The 12,551-nt window shown below is 49.1% G+C and overlaps 1 protein-coding gene across 1 annotated transcript in view; it reads left to right on the top strand.

Annotated features, from left to right (window-relative positions):
• The window catches only part of ORAI1 (ORAI calcium release-activated calcium modulator 1), a 20,577-nt gene extending 14,608 nt beyond the window's left edge, over window positions 1-5,969 (top strand). Inside the window, exon 2 of the mRNA XM_015417662.1 lies at window positions 4,463-5,969. Within this exon, the coding sequence (XP_015273148.1) occupies window positions 4,463-5,032 (570 nt within the window). The 3' untranslated portion in view covers window positions 5,033-5,969. The remainder of the gene's footprint in view (window positions 1-4,462) is intronic.
• The last annotated feature ends 6,582 nt before the right edge of the window (window positions 5,970-12,551 follow it).

The following is a 12,551-nucleotide window of genomic DNA, read 5'->3' as shown; positions in this document are numbered from 1 at the left end:
CTGAGGAGCCCTTATGAATGGGAGAGCGGGTTTTTTTTCCCTTTTAAAACTGAGAGCCGAGATTCCTGGCGTGCTGTCCTTCATTCCTGAGATAATTTCGCCGCTTGCATAGCGGGCCGGTGGAATGCATCCTGCCTGGTTGGGGGGCCCAAGCAGGTTAATGCCCTGGGTGGGGAACAGCAGTTCACCAAAGGTAATAACCTCCTTAAATTTCTGAACCTTGAGACTCTTTTTCTGTTGAGCGTGTGTGTGTGTGTTTGTGCAAAGCAGCCCCGGACAGAAATAGCCCCTGAGTCCCTTCTGATGCAGAGTTCTTCGTTTTCCTGCAGTCTTCTACCAATTGCCTTTTTCTTCCCCACTCTAATGAGAAAGCAGCAATTCCCAGACAGCAGCATCCTATAGCACACTGCTGTGCTGCAGGAGGACCGGACCGTGAATGTGCCATGAGGAAGGCTAAATGCCTCTAATTAAGGCACGGAATTAATTCCAGCCCCCTCTCACTGAGTGGGCTGGTCACACTCACTGCATCTCTGCATGGAGTCCCTCTTTGGCCCTCCTTTCCCTGTCCTGGGGGTGGGGGGGGCTCATTTTGCAGCAGGGCTGCATCTCCTGTGATAAGAAAGATCCAGTGTGATTCCTCATGCAGAGTCACAACAGAAGAACTCCACAGGGGAAGGGAGCGGTGCGGGTTAGTAGTAGATGCTCCCTCTAAGCAGCGGAGCGTTGTGAGCAAAAATGCTACTTTGTGAGCTACTGACGTTAAAGTTGTGAGTGAGCCATTTGGCTACTGCATAAATTAGTTTGCTCTGAAGCCATCCTTCCCGAGCGAAGACAAAAATGTGTGAGCCGGAGGCTAAAAAATTGTGAGCTAGCTCCCGCTGACTCAGCTTAGAGGGAACGCTGGTGGTAGAGCATGTGCTTGGCATGCAGAAGTTCCCACGTTCAGTCCTCCGGCATCTCCGGCTAAAAGGACCAGGTAGTGGCCGGTGCTGTGAAAGACCTCACCCCAAGACCCTGGAGAGCTGCTGCCAGTCCGAGTAGAAAATACTGACCTCAATGGACCCAAAGGTCTGATTCAGTATCAGGCAGCTCTGTGGGTTAGCCTCTCCTTGGCATGCAGAAAGTTCCAGGTTCAATCCCCAGCGTCTCCGGATAAAAGGCCCAGGGGACTCTTAAGAACGCCTATCTTTCCAGGAGGAAAATGGACCTATCAAGGTTATGTGATATTACAGCCGGGGGCGAGGGGGGCGGTGTCTTTAAAAGATAAGTTTCGGTTAGAAGCAACAAGTTCCACTGAAATCCCTTGGTTTGAATACTTCCAGTTTAAGACATTTGATCTGCAGCCCTCAAATGCAACGTATTTTTAAGAGGAGATAACACAGATTTCAACAAAATCCTACAACAGAGAAATAGACCAGAGAAAGGACTTATCTCCATTTTATGTAGGCTGTTAAGCCAACAGCTCCGGTCTAGAAAATCTTACAGATTAAGATGGCAACAAAACTGCAACATTAATCTCTCGGAGGCTCAATGGACTAAAATATGGGCCTCTAAATCCCACCTTATGAATGCATTACACGTAAAACTGCAACTTTGCAAAGTTTTACATAGATGGTATATAACCCCACTCAAGTTACACCATATTTCTTCCACATATGATCTACACTGTTAGAGGGGTTTTAACCAAACAGGATTTTATTTATATTGCTGGTGGGAGTGTCCCTAGATTACCAAATATTGGGAGGACTTTCTTTATCTAATAAGGAATATAACAGGCTATGCTATCCCCCTACGGCCAGAAGTTATGCTACTTAATTTATGGGAGGGTATTAATATAGCTAGGGGGGCCACGGTGGCTCAGAGGTTAAGATGCTGAGCTGCAGATCAGAAGGTCTGTAGTTCGCCAATTCGAGACCCTAGTACCGCGTGACGGAGTGAGCTCCCATCTCTGGCCCCAGCTCCTGCCAACCTAGCAGTTCGAAAGCAAGAAATTGCAAGTAGTTAAATAGGTAGGGCTTCGGTGGGAAAGTAACAGTGTTCCGTGCACCTCGGCATTTAGTCATGCCAGCCACATGACCACGGAGAAGTCTTCGGACAGCGCTGGCTCTTCAGCTTGGAAATGGAGATGAGCACCGCCCCCTAGAGTCGGATTCGACTAGCTTTCGAGCAAGGGAAACCTTTACTATTAATATACCTACGATCCATAAGGAACTAATTTCAGTCATGTTAGTTGCAGCAAAATCGATTATCGTAAAACACTGGAAAGACAAAGAACATCCTTCATTACAATAAGTCATGGGAATACCTGGTTATGAATAAAATAATTGTATTTCATTGGCTGAAAATTTGAATTATCAGACTTCCTAGAAAGGTGGTTTTCTTGATTTTATAGAGAAAAAAGATAAGCTGAAAAAATTCCAGATAGCCTTAAACGTATTGCTATATATTAAGTTCTATAGTTTTTATTACAATAATAGTTAGTTTCCATACACTCTTTTGTTACTACTGTGTATTCATACCAAAATTGTTCTGTTTTTGTTTTTGGCAGGCCTCGGATCGGGCCGGAGCGTGCCAGTACGTCGCTCCGGGAGAGAGGGACCAGGGGGCGGGGCGGTCACATGGCGAAGCCCTGCCCCCTTCTTCCGGCTGCCCTCTGCTTCCAGCCTCATTCTGTTCCAGAACGAGGAAGAAGCAGGAGGGTAAGTCGGCTTCCTCCCCCCCCTCTGCCTGGCCGAGGTTGCTCCAGCAGCCTCCTAGGCCTCCAGGGCCAGCCCAGACCTTCCCGGAGGTGCATGAAGCTGCGCACCCTGGGAAAAATCCCCCCCCCATCTCTGCCTGGCCGAGCCTGTTCTCGGCAGCAGCTGCGACGCCCGCAGGGGAGGGGCGAAACGTTCTCCTGCCTCCCTGAGCCCCAGGGTGGTGGCCTTGGACTCATAGGGGCAAATCCCACCTCTCGCGAGAGGTCATTCTGGCTCTCCCAGCTGTCCTTAGGGGCTCTTTAAAAAGTTATGGCCGCCGCCGCCGCGGGGGAAGGGGGGTCTGCTGAGCTGCCCTCCCCACCTTTTTCAGGCTCCGCGCTGGAGTGCCAGGCCTGAAAAACAGGCCTGAAAAACAGGCCTGAAAAACAGCCTGCAGAGCCGCCACCCCCGCCCTCCCCTCCTTTTTCAGGCTCCTCGCTAGAACGCCAGGCCTGAAAAAGGGCCAGCCGAATGTCAATTTCGGCTCCATTATATCCTATGGGCCATTGAAGTCAATGGCAAAAACATAGGGTATATTCTGGGGGCTGGAGGGGAGGGGGTTTGAGGGAGAGGCTCCAACCTCACAGGGTAGCTGCCGGAGCCTCTCCCCAAGATACCAACCAAGTTTGAAGAACATTGGACCAGGGGATCCAATTCTATGGGCCCCGAAACAGGTTGCCCCTATCCCCTCCATTGTTCTCTATGGTGGGGGAAAAGTAACTTTTTTTCCCACCATAGAGAACAATGGAGGGGATGGGGGCAACCTGTTTGGGGGTCCGTAGAATTGGACCCCCTGGTTCAATGTTCCTGAAACATGGCGGGTATCTTGGGGAGAGTCTCCAGCAGCTACCCTGCGATTTTGTAGCCTCTCCCCCAAAGCTGGTTGAGTTGGGCATCGTTGCTTTTATATTCTATGAGTCAGTATAGGTTTTGGGTTATAAAAGGCTTTTATTCATTCTACTAAGTAATTTTTTAAATTAATAGCTTGGACCTCTCTTGTTTCTACATGCCGGCAATAATTGTTATAACATTATTCTAAGTTCCTAGCAGTGTTTTGTTGGTTCTTGATAATTAAGGGTTCTTTGTACATGCACAGAAGTTCTATCTTTTTAAACATGTTTTATCATTGTTTTGGGGTTGTTGTTTTTTTACAAATAATTAAGAGAAACAGTCAAAAGATATTACCTTTTTTCTTCTTTCATTTGTTGACATATGTGTAGATGCCCCTGAGGAAGCTTAACATGAAAAGCGTAGGGGTTATTAACATACTGGAATAATATTTTCCTCCCTCCGCACCATCGTTTTATCTTTGTCTCTTTGCTCCGTCTTGGAATATAAGCAGAGCCCTGCTAGGCCAGCCCAAAAGGCCTTCCAGACGACAGAGATCAGTTCCCCTAGAAGAAAATGGCTGCTCCAGAGGGTAGACTGTACAGCCTTATACTCGCTGAGGTCCTTCTCCTTCCCAAACCCCACTTTCCACAGGTTCCACCCCCAAAGCTCCAGGAATTTTTCCAACTTGGAGGTGGCACCCCTACCTAGCATCCTGTTTCCACCGGTGGTCAGCCCGCATAGCAAGGCTTTTAGGCCCGGTTCCTTCTTTTTTTTTTTCCCCCCCCCCCCCCCATTTGCTGCCTCTGTGCACGGAAGTTCTGCTTCTCTTTCGTTGCTCTCGGCAGTCCTATCCTCCATGACCTTTCCCCCTCCCTCTTTTCCCCCTTTCCCAGGTGGCCATGGTGGAAGTCCAGCTGGATGCCGACCACGACTACCCGCAAGGGCTCCTGATCGCGTTCAGCGCCTGCACGACGGTGCTGGTGGCGGTCCACCTCTTCGCCCTCATGGTCAGCACCTGCATCCTCCCCAACATCGAGGCCGTCAGCAACGTGCACAACCTGAACTCGGTCAAGGAGTCGCCCCACGAGCGCATGCACCGGCACATCGAGCTGGCCTGGGCCTTCTCCACGGTCATCGGGACTCTGCTCTTCCTGGCCGAGGTGGTCCTCCTCTGCTGGGTCAAGTTCCTCCCGCTGAAGAAGAAGTCCACCGGAGAGGTCGCCGAGGCCAACAATTCCAGCATCTCCCCCGGGGAGGCGGCCGCCATCGCCTCCACCACCATCATGGTGCCCTTTGGGCTGGTCTTCATCGTCTTCGCAGTCCACTTCTACAGGTCCCTGGTGAGCCACAAGACAGACCGGCAGTTCCAAGAACTGAACGAACTGGCCGAATTTGCCCGGCTTCAAGATCAGCTGGACCACAGAGGCGACGCCCTCCCGCCTCCTGGCAGCCATTTTGCATAAATAGCTGTGCGTTTTTGTTTTTTTAAAGCAATTATTTGTATCTTATTCTCTTGACTTGCCCGTGCATGAACTTGGCTAGACTCTGGTGATTTGTTTGGAAAGAGAGTGTAGAAGTACTGTGTCTTTTAGCCTTTTAGTGCTTTTCTGGGGGGAAAGAATACAATGCTCTGTACTTCTAACATCAGGAGGGCTAACCTCTGGGGGCACAGATGTTGGGAGCGGCATCTGAACGAAATGATCAGGGTGCTAGAGCGGCCTCCCTATGACGATCGGTTAGAACACTTAGGGCCACTTAGTTTAGAAAAAAGGAGAGTAAGGGGAGAAGTGATAGAGGTCTATGAAATTTTGCATGGTGTGGAGAGAGAGAAGGGGGACATAATACTAGAACCCCGGGGTCATCCGCTGAAGCCGAGGGGTAGGGGATTCAGGACAGAGAAAAAGGAAGTATTTCTTCACGTGGCCTATTGTTAGTTTGTGGAACTCACCGCCACAGGATGTGGTGATGGCCGCCAGCTTGGAGGGCTTTGAAAGGGGAGTGGACAAACTCATGGAGGACAGGGGCTATCGTTGGCTACTGGTCACGACGACCGCTAGCCAAAATGGATATCTGCGTCCTCCAGTACCAAAAGCCATATGTCTCTTTAAATCAGTCGCTGGGGAGCGCAGGTGGGAAGAGGCGGTTGTGGTCATCCTGCTTACGGGCTTACCAGAGGTAGCTGGCTGGCCACGGTGTGAACAGAAACGCTGGACTCGATGGACTCAGGGTCTAATCCAGCAGGGCTCTTCCTGTGTTCTTTTCTGCCTTGAAGCATGTATGCTCCCCTCCTGCCTCCTTTTCTCTGTGTTTTATCTCAAAAAGATAGATTCCAGGGCGTAGCCGTGTTGGTCTGCAGCAACAGGACAGAGTCTGAGTCCAGTGGCACCTTTAAGACCAACAAAGTTTCATTCTGGGCATCAGCTTTCCACCGGACTCAGATTTTGTTCTTCTGTTTCAAAAGTCAGTGATCCTAAGGCGAAATGGGCTGCCGTTGTGGGGAGAAGGAGGCACTTACTAGAGGCCCGTAGTAAAGCATTATAGTTGGTTCTTGGGTTAAATAACTGGGATTGGCTAGGATGCGTTCTTGTTTGTCGGATTCCCATCGCGCAACCTGGACTGGCCTGACTTGAACAGGTGCGCCATGCGTGTGGGGGGTTTGGCACCCGGCGTGTGCTGCGTTCTGTCCCGGTACATGGGAGTAGGTGACAGGGGTATTGCTGTGCATAGGGCATGTGCCACAGGCGCGCAGAAAGTAGTGGCATTGGCCGTGGATTCCAGCATCAAAAGAATCTCTGCTTTTTAAAAAGGCCTGTTCCTAGTCCCTCGGCCTGTGCAGAGAAGCCTGAAAGCTCATGGGCAGCCGCTGGCAATGTGTCGAAGGGCAGAGGAATTGCTGGATAAGATGTCTTCAGGTTAGAGCCTCCAACGCCCTTTCTGCCACCCTGATCCTCCCTCTGTCTGCAGACTAAGGGAAGCCAAGTCAATTGGCTTGATTTGTAGATGGACTTTCTCTCTGGCTTCTTTGGCGTCAAGACTTGGGTTCTCCTGGCCAAATGATTGTAAAGGTACGCAGCCCTGGATTCCTCCTGACCCAGACTATGTACCATTCATTTCTTTGTCTCTGCACCTTCAGTGCCTTGTACCACACGTGGGGCTTGGGAAATTGTGGGGCCAATGCTGACAGTTGTGCTGTGCTGGGGGAGGACCAGGCCTGTAGCTACAGCGGGGCATTTGGGGGGCTGGCCCCCTGACTTCCTGGCAAGCGCCCCCCCCCCAACTTCCATCCAGCCCCCTGGCTCTCCGGGCCACGTGGAGGACTCCCCACCACTGACCCTTCCCCAAGCATGGCTTGCTTCCCCGTGTAGGCAAGCAGAGGGAGCATGCCACAAAAGTGAGTTTTTAACATTTTTATTTTTATTTTATTCTTTATTTTGTGACGTCAGTGCCCCCCGACTTATTTAAAGGCCCCCTGAATTACAAAATCCTGGCCACGGGCCAGGGAAGGACTGCCACGAGAGTCAGGATCAGCTCCCTAGCCTTAAGCAATAACGTTTGGACGCTTCTTCCTTCCCATAGCCTCGTTCAGGCCTCGTTGCTTGAGAATTTCGGTGCGATGTCACTTCTTGGACCTCCACACCACGCCGCAGAACCAAAAGAGTCTGCTACTTTGTGAGTACATTAGAAGGCCCATTCTTCTTGGTGCCCATCAAGTGTTTGTAGAAAGCTGGGCAGGGTCAAGTTTGCCCTCAGGGTTTCTTATCGGACCCTGGAGATCTAATTGGCCAGCAGATCAGTTTGGATATTCGAAGCTGCCTTATACTGGATCAGACCCTCGGTCCATCAAAGTCAGTCTCGACTCAGACTGGCAGCAGCACTCCAGGGTCTCAGGCAGGGGTCCTTCACATCCCCGACGGCCTTTTAGCTGGAGATGCCGGGGATTGAACCTGGGACTTCTCTGCATGCCAGGCAGATGCTTTACCACTGAGCCGTGGCCCCTCCACACAGCACACGAAGCTGCCTTATACTGAATTCAGACCCTTGGCCTATCAAGCTCAGTCTCGTCCACTCAGACTGGCAGCGGCGCTCCAGGATCTCAGACAGAGGTCCTTCACTTCGCCTCCTGCTTGGTCCTTTTTAGCTGGAGATGCTGGGGATTGAACCCGGGACCTTCTATGTGCCAAGTGAATGCTTTGCTACTGAAGAAGAGATTGGATTTATACCCCACCCTTCACTACCCGAAGGAGTCTCAGAGCGGCTTACAATCTCCTTTCCCTTCCCCTCCCCGCAACAGACACCCTGCGGAGGTAGGTGGGGCTGAGAGAACAGCTCTGAGAGAATGGTGACTGACCCAAGGTCACCCAAATGGCTGCATGCGGAGGAGGAGTGGGGAATCAAACTCGGTTCTCCCAGATTAGAGTCCGCCGCTCTTAACCACTTCGCCAAACTGGTTCTCCATGGCCCCTCTCCAAAGTCCAGCTTTGGACTCTAGGTGGCAGGAATGGGAGAAAACATGGAGAGCTACAGCTGGTGCAGGGTGGTCTTCTGGGGCCAGATGTCAGAGCCTTGTGCTCTTGGCGTGCTGGGCTTAGTGTTGAGAGACTGACACGTTGTTGAGTTCGGCCTGGGAGTTTACCCCCAATTTTACGGCTGGAATGACTGCTGGATGTTGCCCCCGTCAGGTCTGACTCGTTTGCACTTTGAAACGGTCGTTTGGTATTATATTATTTCTGGAGTAGTTTTTACTGCTGTTCTGTCTGGGATACTTGAACCAACCAGTGTAGGTGACATAGAACCATTATTTATGTCTTCCGGTTATATCACTTCAGATGGTAATAAAGCGCTGTCTTCTCTTGGGGTCTGAAACGGTTGTTGCTTGGCTTCTTTCCCTCCCCCCGCCCCCCAGAAGCAGGAATAGAACATGGGTTTTGTTTTGTTTTTTTAAAAAAAGAATAACTTAATTAGGTTTGTATCCCCTTTTTATTGTGGAACCACCAATCATCTTTTCTGGTTTCTGATCAGTTTCACCTTTGCAGCGTTTTGGCAAGGCTATTTAATCAGGTGCCGCTAAGCTAACATTTTGCATTTCCCCCCAAGAGATAACAACAAAACAATGTAAGAGAAAACCATTCCGAGGCAGATGAATAAATTTAGGGGGGGGGGGGCCCTAAATAAAAATGGCGATCCTAGTACATTACTTTGGAAAGCCTTTAAAATTTGGTTCTTTCCCTGGTTTTAAACTCTTGATTGTTTAACTGTGTTGTGAAATGCTTTTTTTTTTTTTAATTCTGTTGATATTTTGTATTTTATTTGTAAGCCTGCCTTGAGCCCTTTTTGAAAGTGAACAGGCACTGTACAAATTGCCTAAATATGAATAGCCAATAACATACAAAGAGAGTAACTTTTTAAAAAAAAGATCCCCTTGAAATTCCGTACCAGCATCTTAACTCTTGGATGAGAAGAACTAATATAGTCCTTCCAGCCTAAGCAACCATTATTTAATATACTCTTTTTTATAGCTCTCTACCACCTGTGTGGATGTGTATATATATTATGAATAAATCAGATGAGACCCACCCAGCTGGGGCTGGGTTCAAATCCTCCTGCAAGCTAGCTGTGCAGTCTTGTTTCAGACAAAGTCCCTCCCCTGCTTGCTCAGACGTTATAGTCAGAATATTAAAGGTAATTACTCCCGGGACATTAGAAGAGTTTGAAGACTTTTGTGCGGAAATATTTATTCATAAAAGATAAAAATGTGTGAGGGTTGGGGGGGGGGTTGTCGCTTCACAATAGTAAAAAAAAAAAGCCAACACTGCTTCATTTCAGCGGTTGCTTACTTTAGTATAAACACTGTTTTACACTCAAGAGATCTTTTTGTGGAAGCCACTCTTGGAAGCTGGCTGGTGAAAGATTCTGGGGTGTAATTGAGTTGGAGGGCGTTTCTCTCTGTGTGTGTGTGTGTGTGTGTGTGTGTGTGTGTGTGTGTGTAGGGCTATTTTGGGGCAGGAACGCACAGGAACAGAGTTCTGACTGGCTTCAGAGTTGGCCTCGCCCACTACAGCCAAAACCTCTCCGTGCGTGGCTACAGAGGGGAAGGCCTGCAGAGTGACACACACACCCCGGCGACTGTGAGGCGGGCGGGCCAGGGGGCCCCATGAAAGGATTGGGGAGGCATTTAAATGCCTCCCTGTGCCTTCCTCAGCCTGTCCAAGGGCCGGCTTGCCCGGGCTCCCCACAGCCGCAAGGCACCTGGGCAAACCAAGGGAAGGCATGGGGGTGTGGCCTAATTAGTTTCTGCTGTTGGGTGTGGGTGTGGCCTATTATGCTGGGCTTTTTCTACAAAAAAAGCTCTGGTTCTCATGATCTGGGCTGTGCAAGTAAAGGCCTCCCCATGCCTTCCCCGGCCTGTCCAAGGGCTGGCTTGCCTGGGTGCCCCACAAGCCAAGGGAAGGCACGGGGGTGTGGCCTAATATGCTAATGAGCTGTGCTGTCAGGGGTGTGGCCTGATATACTAACGCGTTTCTGCTGTTGGGTGTGGCCTATTATGCTAATGAATGCCTGTTGGGCTTTTTCTACAAAAGAAGCTCTGTGTGTGTGTTACGGTGACCAGCTCTGGGCTGGGAACTACCTGGAGATTTTGGGGGTGGAGCCTAGAAGGGCAGGGGTTGGGGAGGGGAGGGGCTTCAGCAGGGTGTAGTGCCATGCAGTTCACTTTCCAAAGTGTTCTCCACAGGAGATTACTTGTCATACTGGGGGATCTCCAGTCACAACCTGGAGGTTGGCACCTTAGTGTGTGTTATAACAAGGAATTGTGCTTTGGGGGACATACTGGGGTTTCCTCCCCCCAGGATAGAAAGACATGGTTTAGACCTCCCCATCCTTAAACTACTGTGCATTTGTTAGGATCCTCAACATTCCTGGAAGTGTTTTGGAATTCTGTAACCGTGTGCATCTGTATAGCGCTTCCAAGTATTCAAAGTGCTTCATGTTAGACAACCTGGATCAATTTCTTCCAACAATCCTATAAAGTAGGCCAGTATTGCAAACTGGGGCGGGGGCTGAGGCAGAGAGAGGCTGCCTCAAGTTAGCGCTGCCTGGTGAGCTCATGGCAGAGACGAGAACTGAACTGGAAACCTTCCGGATCACAGGTCATTCTCTTAGCCACTACGTCTCAGCGGCTGTCGCCCTTGTAATAACATGCACATTTCTTCCATAAGTCCCCAGCTTTCATTGTTGCATGCATGCATTTGAAAATGCAGTGGCCACATTTTAAAAAATGTGGATGCAAGAGATGAAAAAGAGGCCTAAATGACATGCGTTGTTGCTTCGCTGGCATCCAGAGCTGACAAAAAAAACTTGAAATTCCTCAGTATTGTTCCCCCCCCCATATTTGGGACAGCTGTTTCCCGAAGAAGAATATTGTAGAATAAAAGGTGATGGAATTGCAGTGTGTTCAGCAACTACTCTGCTGGGGATTTTTTTCAAAATACAGATCCAAAAGCGCAAGGGCATTGCCCAGGAAGATCAGAGGTTGCTGCGATCACAACTGGAGTGATGGCTGAATTTGTTTTGAGAAATGCCATCCGTGCGCCCTTTGCGAAGTCACAAAAGCGAATAAAATTTTAAAAGGCAGGCCTGTACTCAAGGAGCGTGCAGGATAAATTTCAGGGTGGGCAACAAAAGGGAGGGGGGGAGAGACACACATACACAAGTGCTGCCTTTTTGTTAATGTTATTACAAAAAACTCATATTGGGATGTGGATCTGCCGCCTTTTTTAACGCTTCCAGAAGCGATGGTAACACCAGACGGGAAAAACGTTAGAATAATCCAGGCACTTTGAAAGGTAAATCAGGTTCCACTTTTTATGATAGAATTATTTGAATTATTACGTTAATAAATATAATTATTAGTAACCGGGGTTTGTGTGTGTGGATTTCTGGTGTGTGCGGATTTTGACGCAGCCAGTGGCACGCCAGAGATGATTTTTGTTATAGCCCTGTTTCTTTTTGCAAACGCAGTGGGATTTTGTCAATATCTTTTCCCCTCCCGCCAAAAATATTTATTTCTGCTGTATCTCGGGAAGGATTTATCTGTAGAAAATTGTCATAAACAAACAGATGTGGTTCTTTATGCACGCTATCAGGTTTGGGTTGGGGTTTTTTAATCGCACTTCTCTGAAGAATTTGTACCTTGTCTTGTTTGAAAATAATTGCTAAGATGACTAAAATGAAACTAGAAAATTAAAATTATTTTTCCAGTTTACCTGGTGTGCAGTTTTGTCTGTTTTTTTCTCTCTTTTTGCCAAAGATCGTGTCCGTTTCTCTCTTCCATCCTGCTACCTTTTGGCAGTAAGTTGAGTGGTTTTGCAGATCTACAACAGAGGGAAACTGGATATGGGTGCTTCTGAGTCGCATCTCGGATTCCCATCTTCCCAGTGGTTGTATCCAAAGGAGAGCTCACGGGAGGAGGTTGTATCAAAACACAAACACTCCGTGTATAACTTATGAACAGAAGTAGAAAGAATATATAGTATCCAAAACAATTTTAACAATCCTTAACAGTTCAAATATTTGTCAAATTCAAACACTTATGATTTCTTAAAGAGTTAGGATCCAACAGTCAGGGGTCATTTCCTACAGGAGCGCACAGGAGCGGAGCTCCGGCAGTAAAGAGCCCAGGGGGGCGGGCACATGCAACAAGCCCCGCCCCCTGCTCCCAGCAGCCCTCAGTCAGAGCAAGAAGCAGACAGGTAAGTTGCAGAGGCCGCCCCCCAGCCCCCCCGCCCCAAACAGTCCAGTGGGACCTTTAAGACCAAGTTTTATATAGGTACAAGCTCTCCCTCCTCTGCGAGGACAGATCTGCACGTTCCCCCCCCCCAATAGCTAGCAATCCAAAACAGTCCCATGGAGCCTGAGTGGTGGGTGTTGCCTTCTGACGCACTTCCGGTGATGTCAGGGGGTGTGGCATATGCAAATAAGTTATGC

This window comes from Gekko japonicus, unplaced genomic scaffold (genome assembly GCF_001447785.1).
Source record: "Gekko japonicus isolate JY-2015 unplaced genomic scaffold, Gekko_japonicus_V1.1 scaffold64, whole genome shotgun sequence".
In the NCBI taxonomy this organism is placed as follows: Eukaryota; Metazoa; Chordata; class Lepidosauria; order Squamata; family Gekkonidae; genus Gekko; species Gekko japonicus.
Note: the sequence above shows the minus strand (reverse complement) of the source record. Positions and strands in the feature narration are given on the sequence as shown.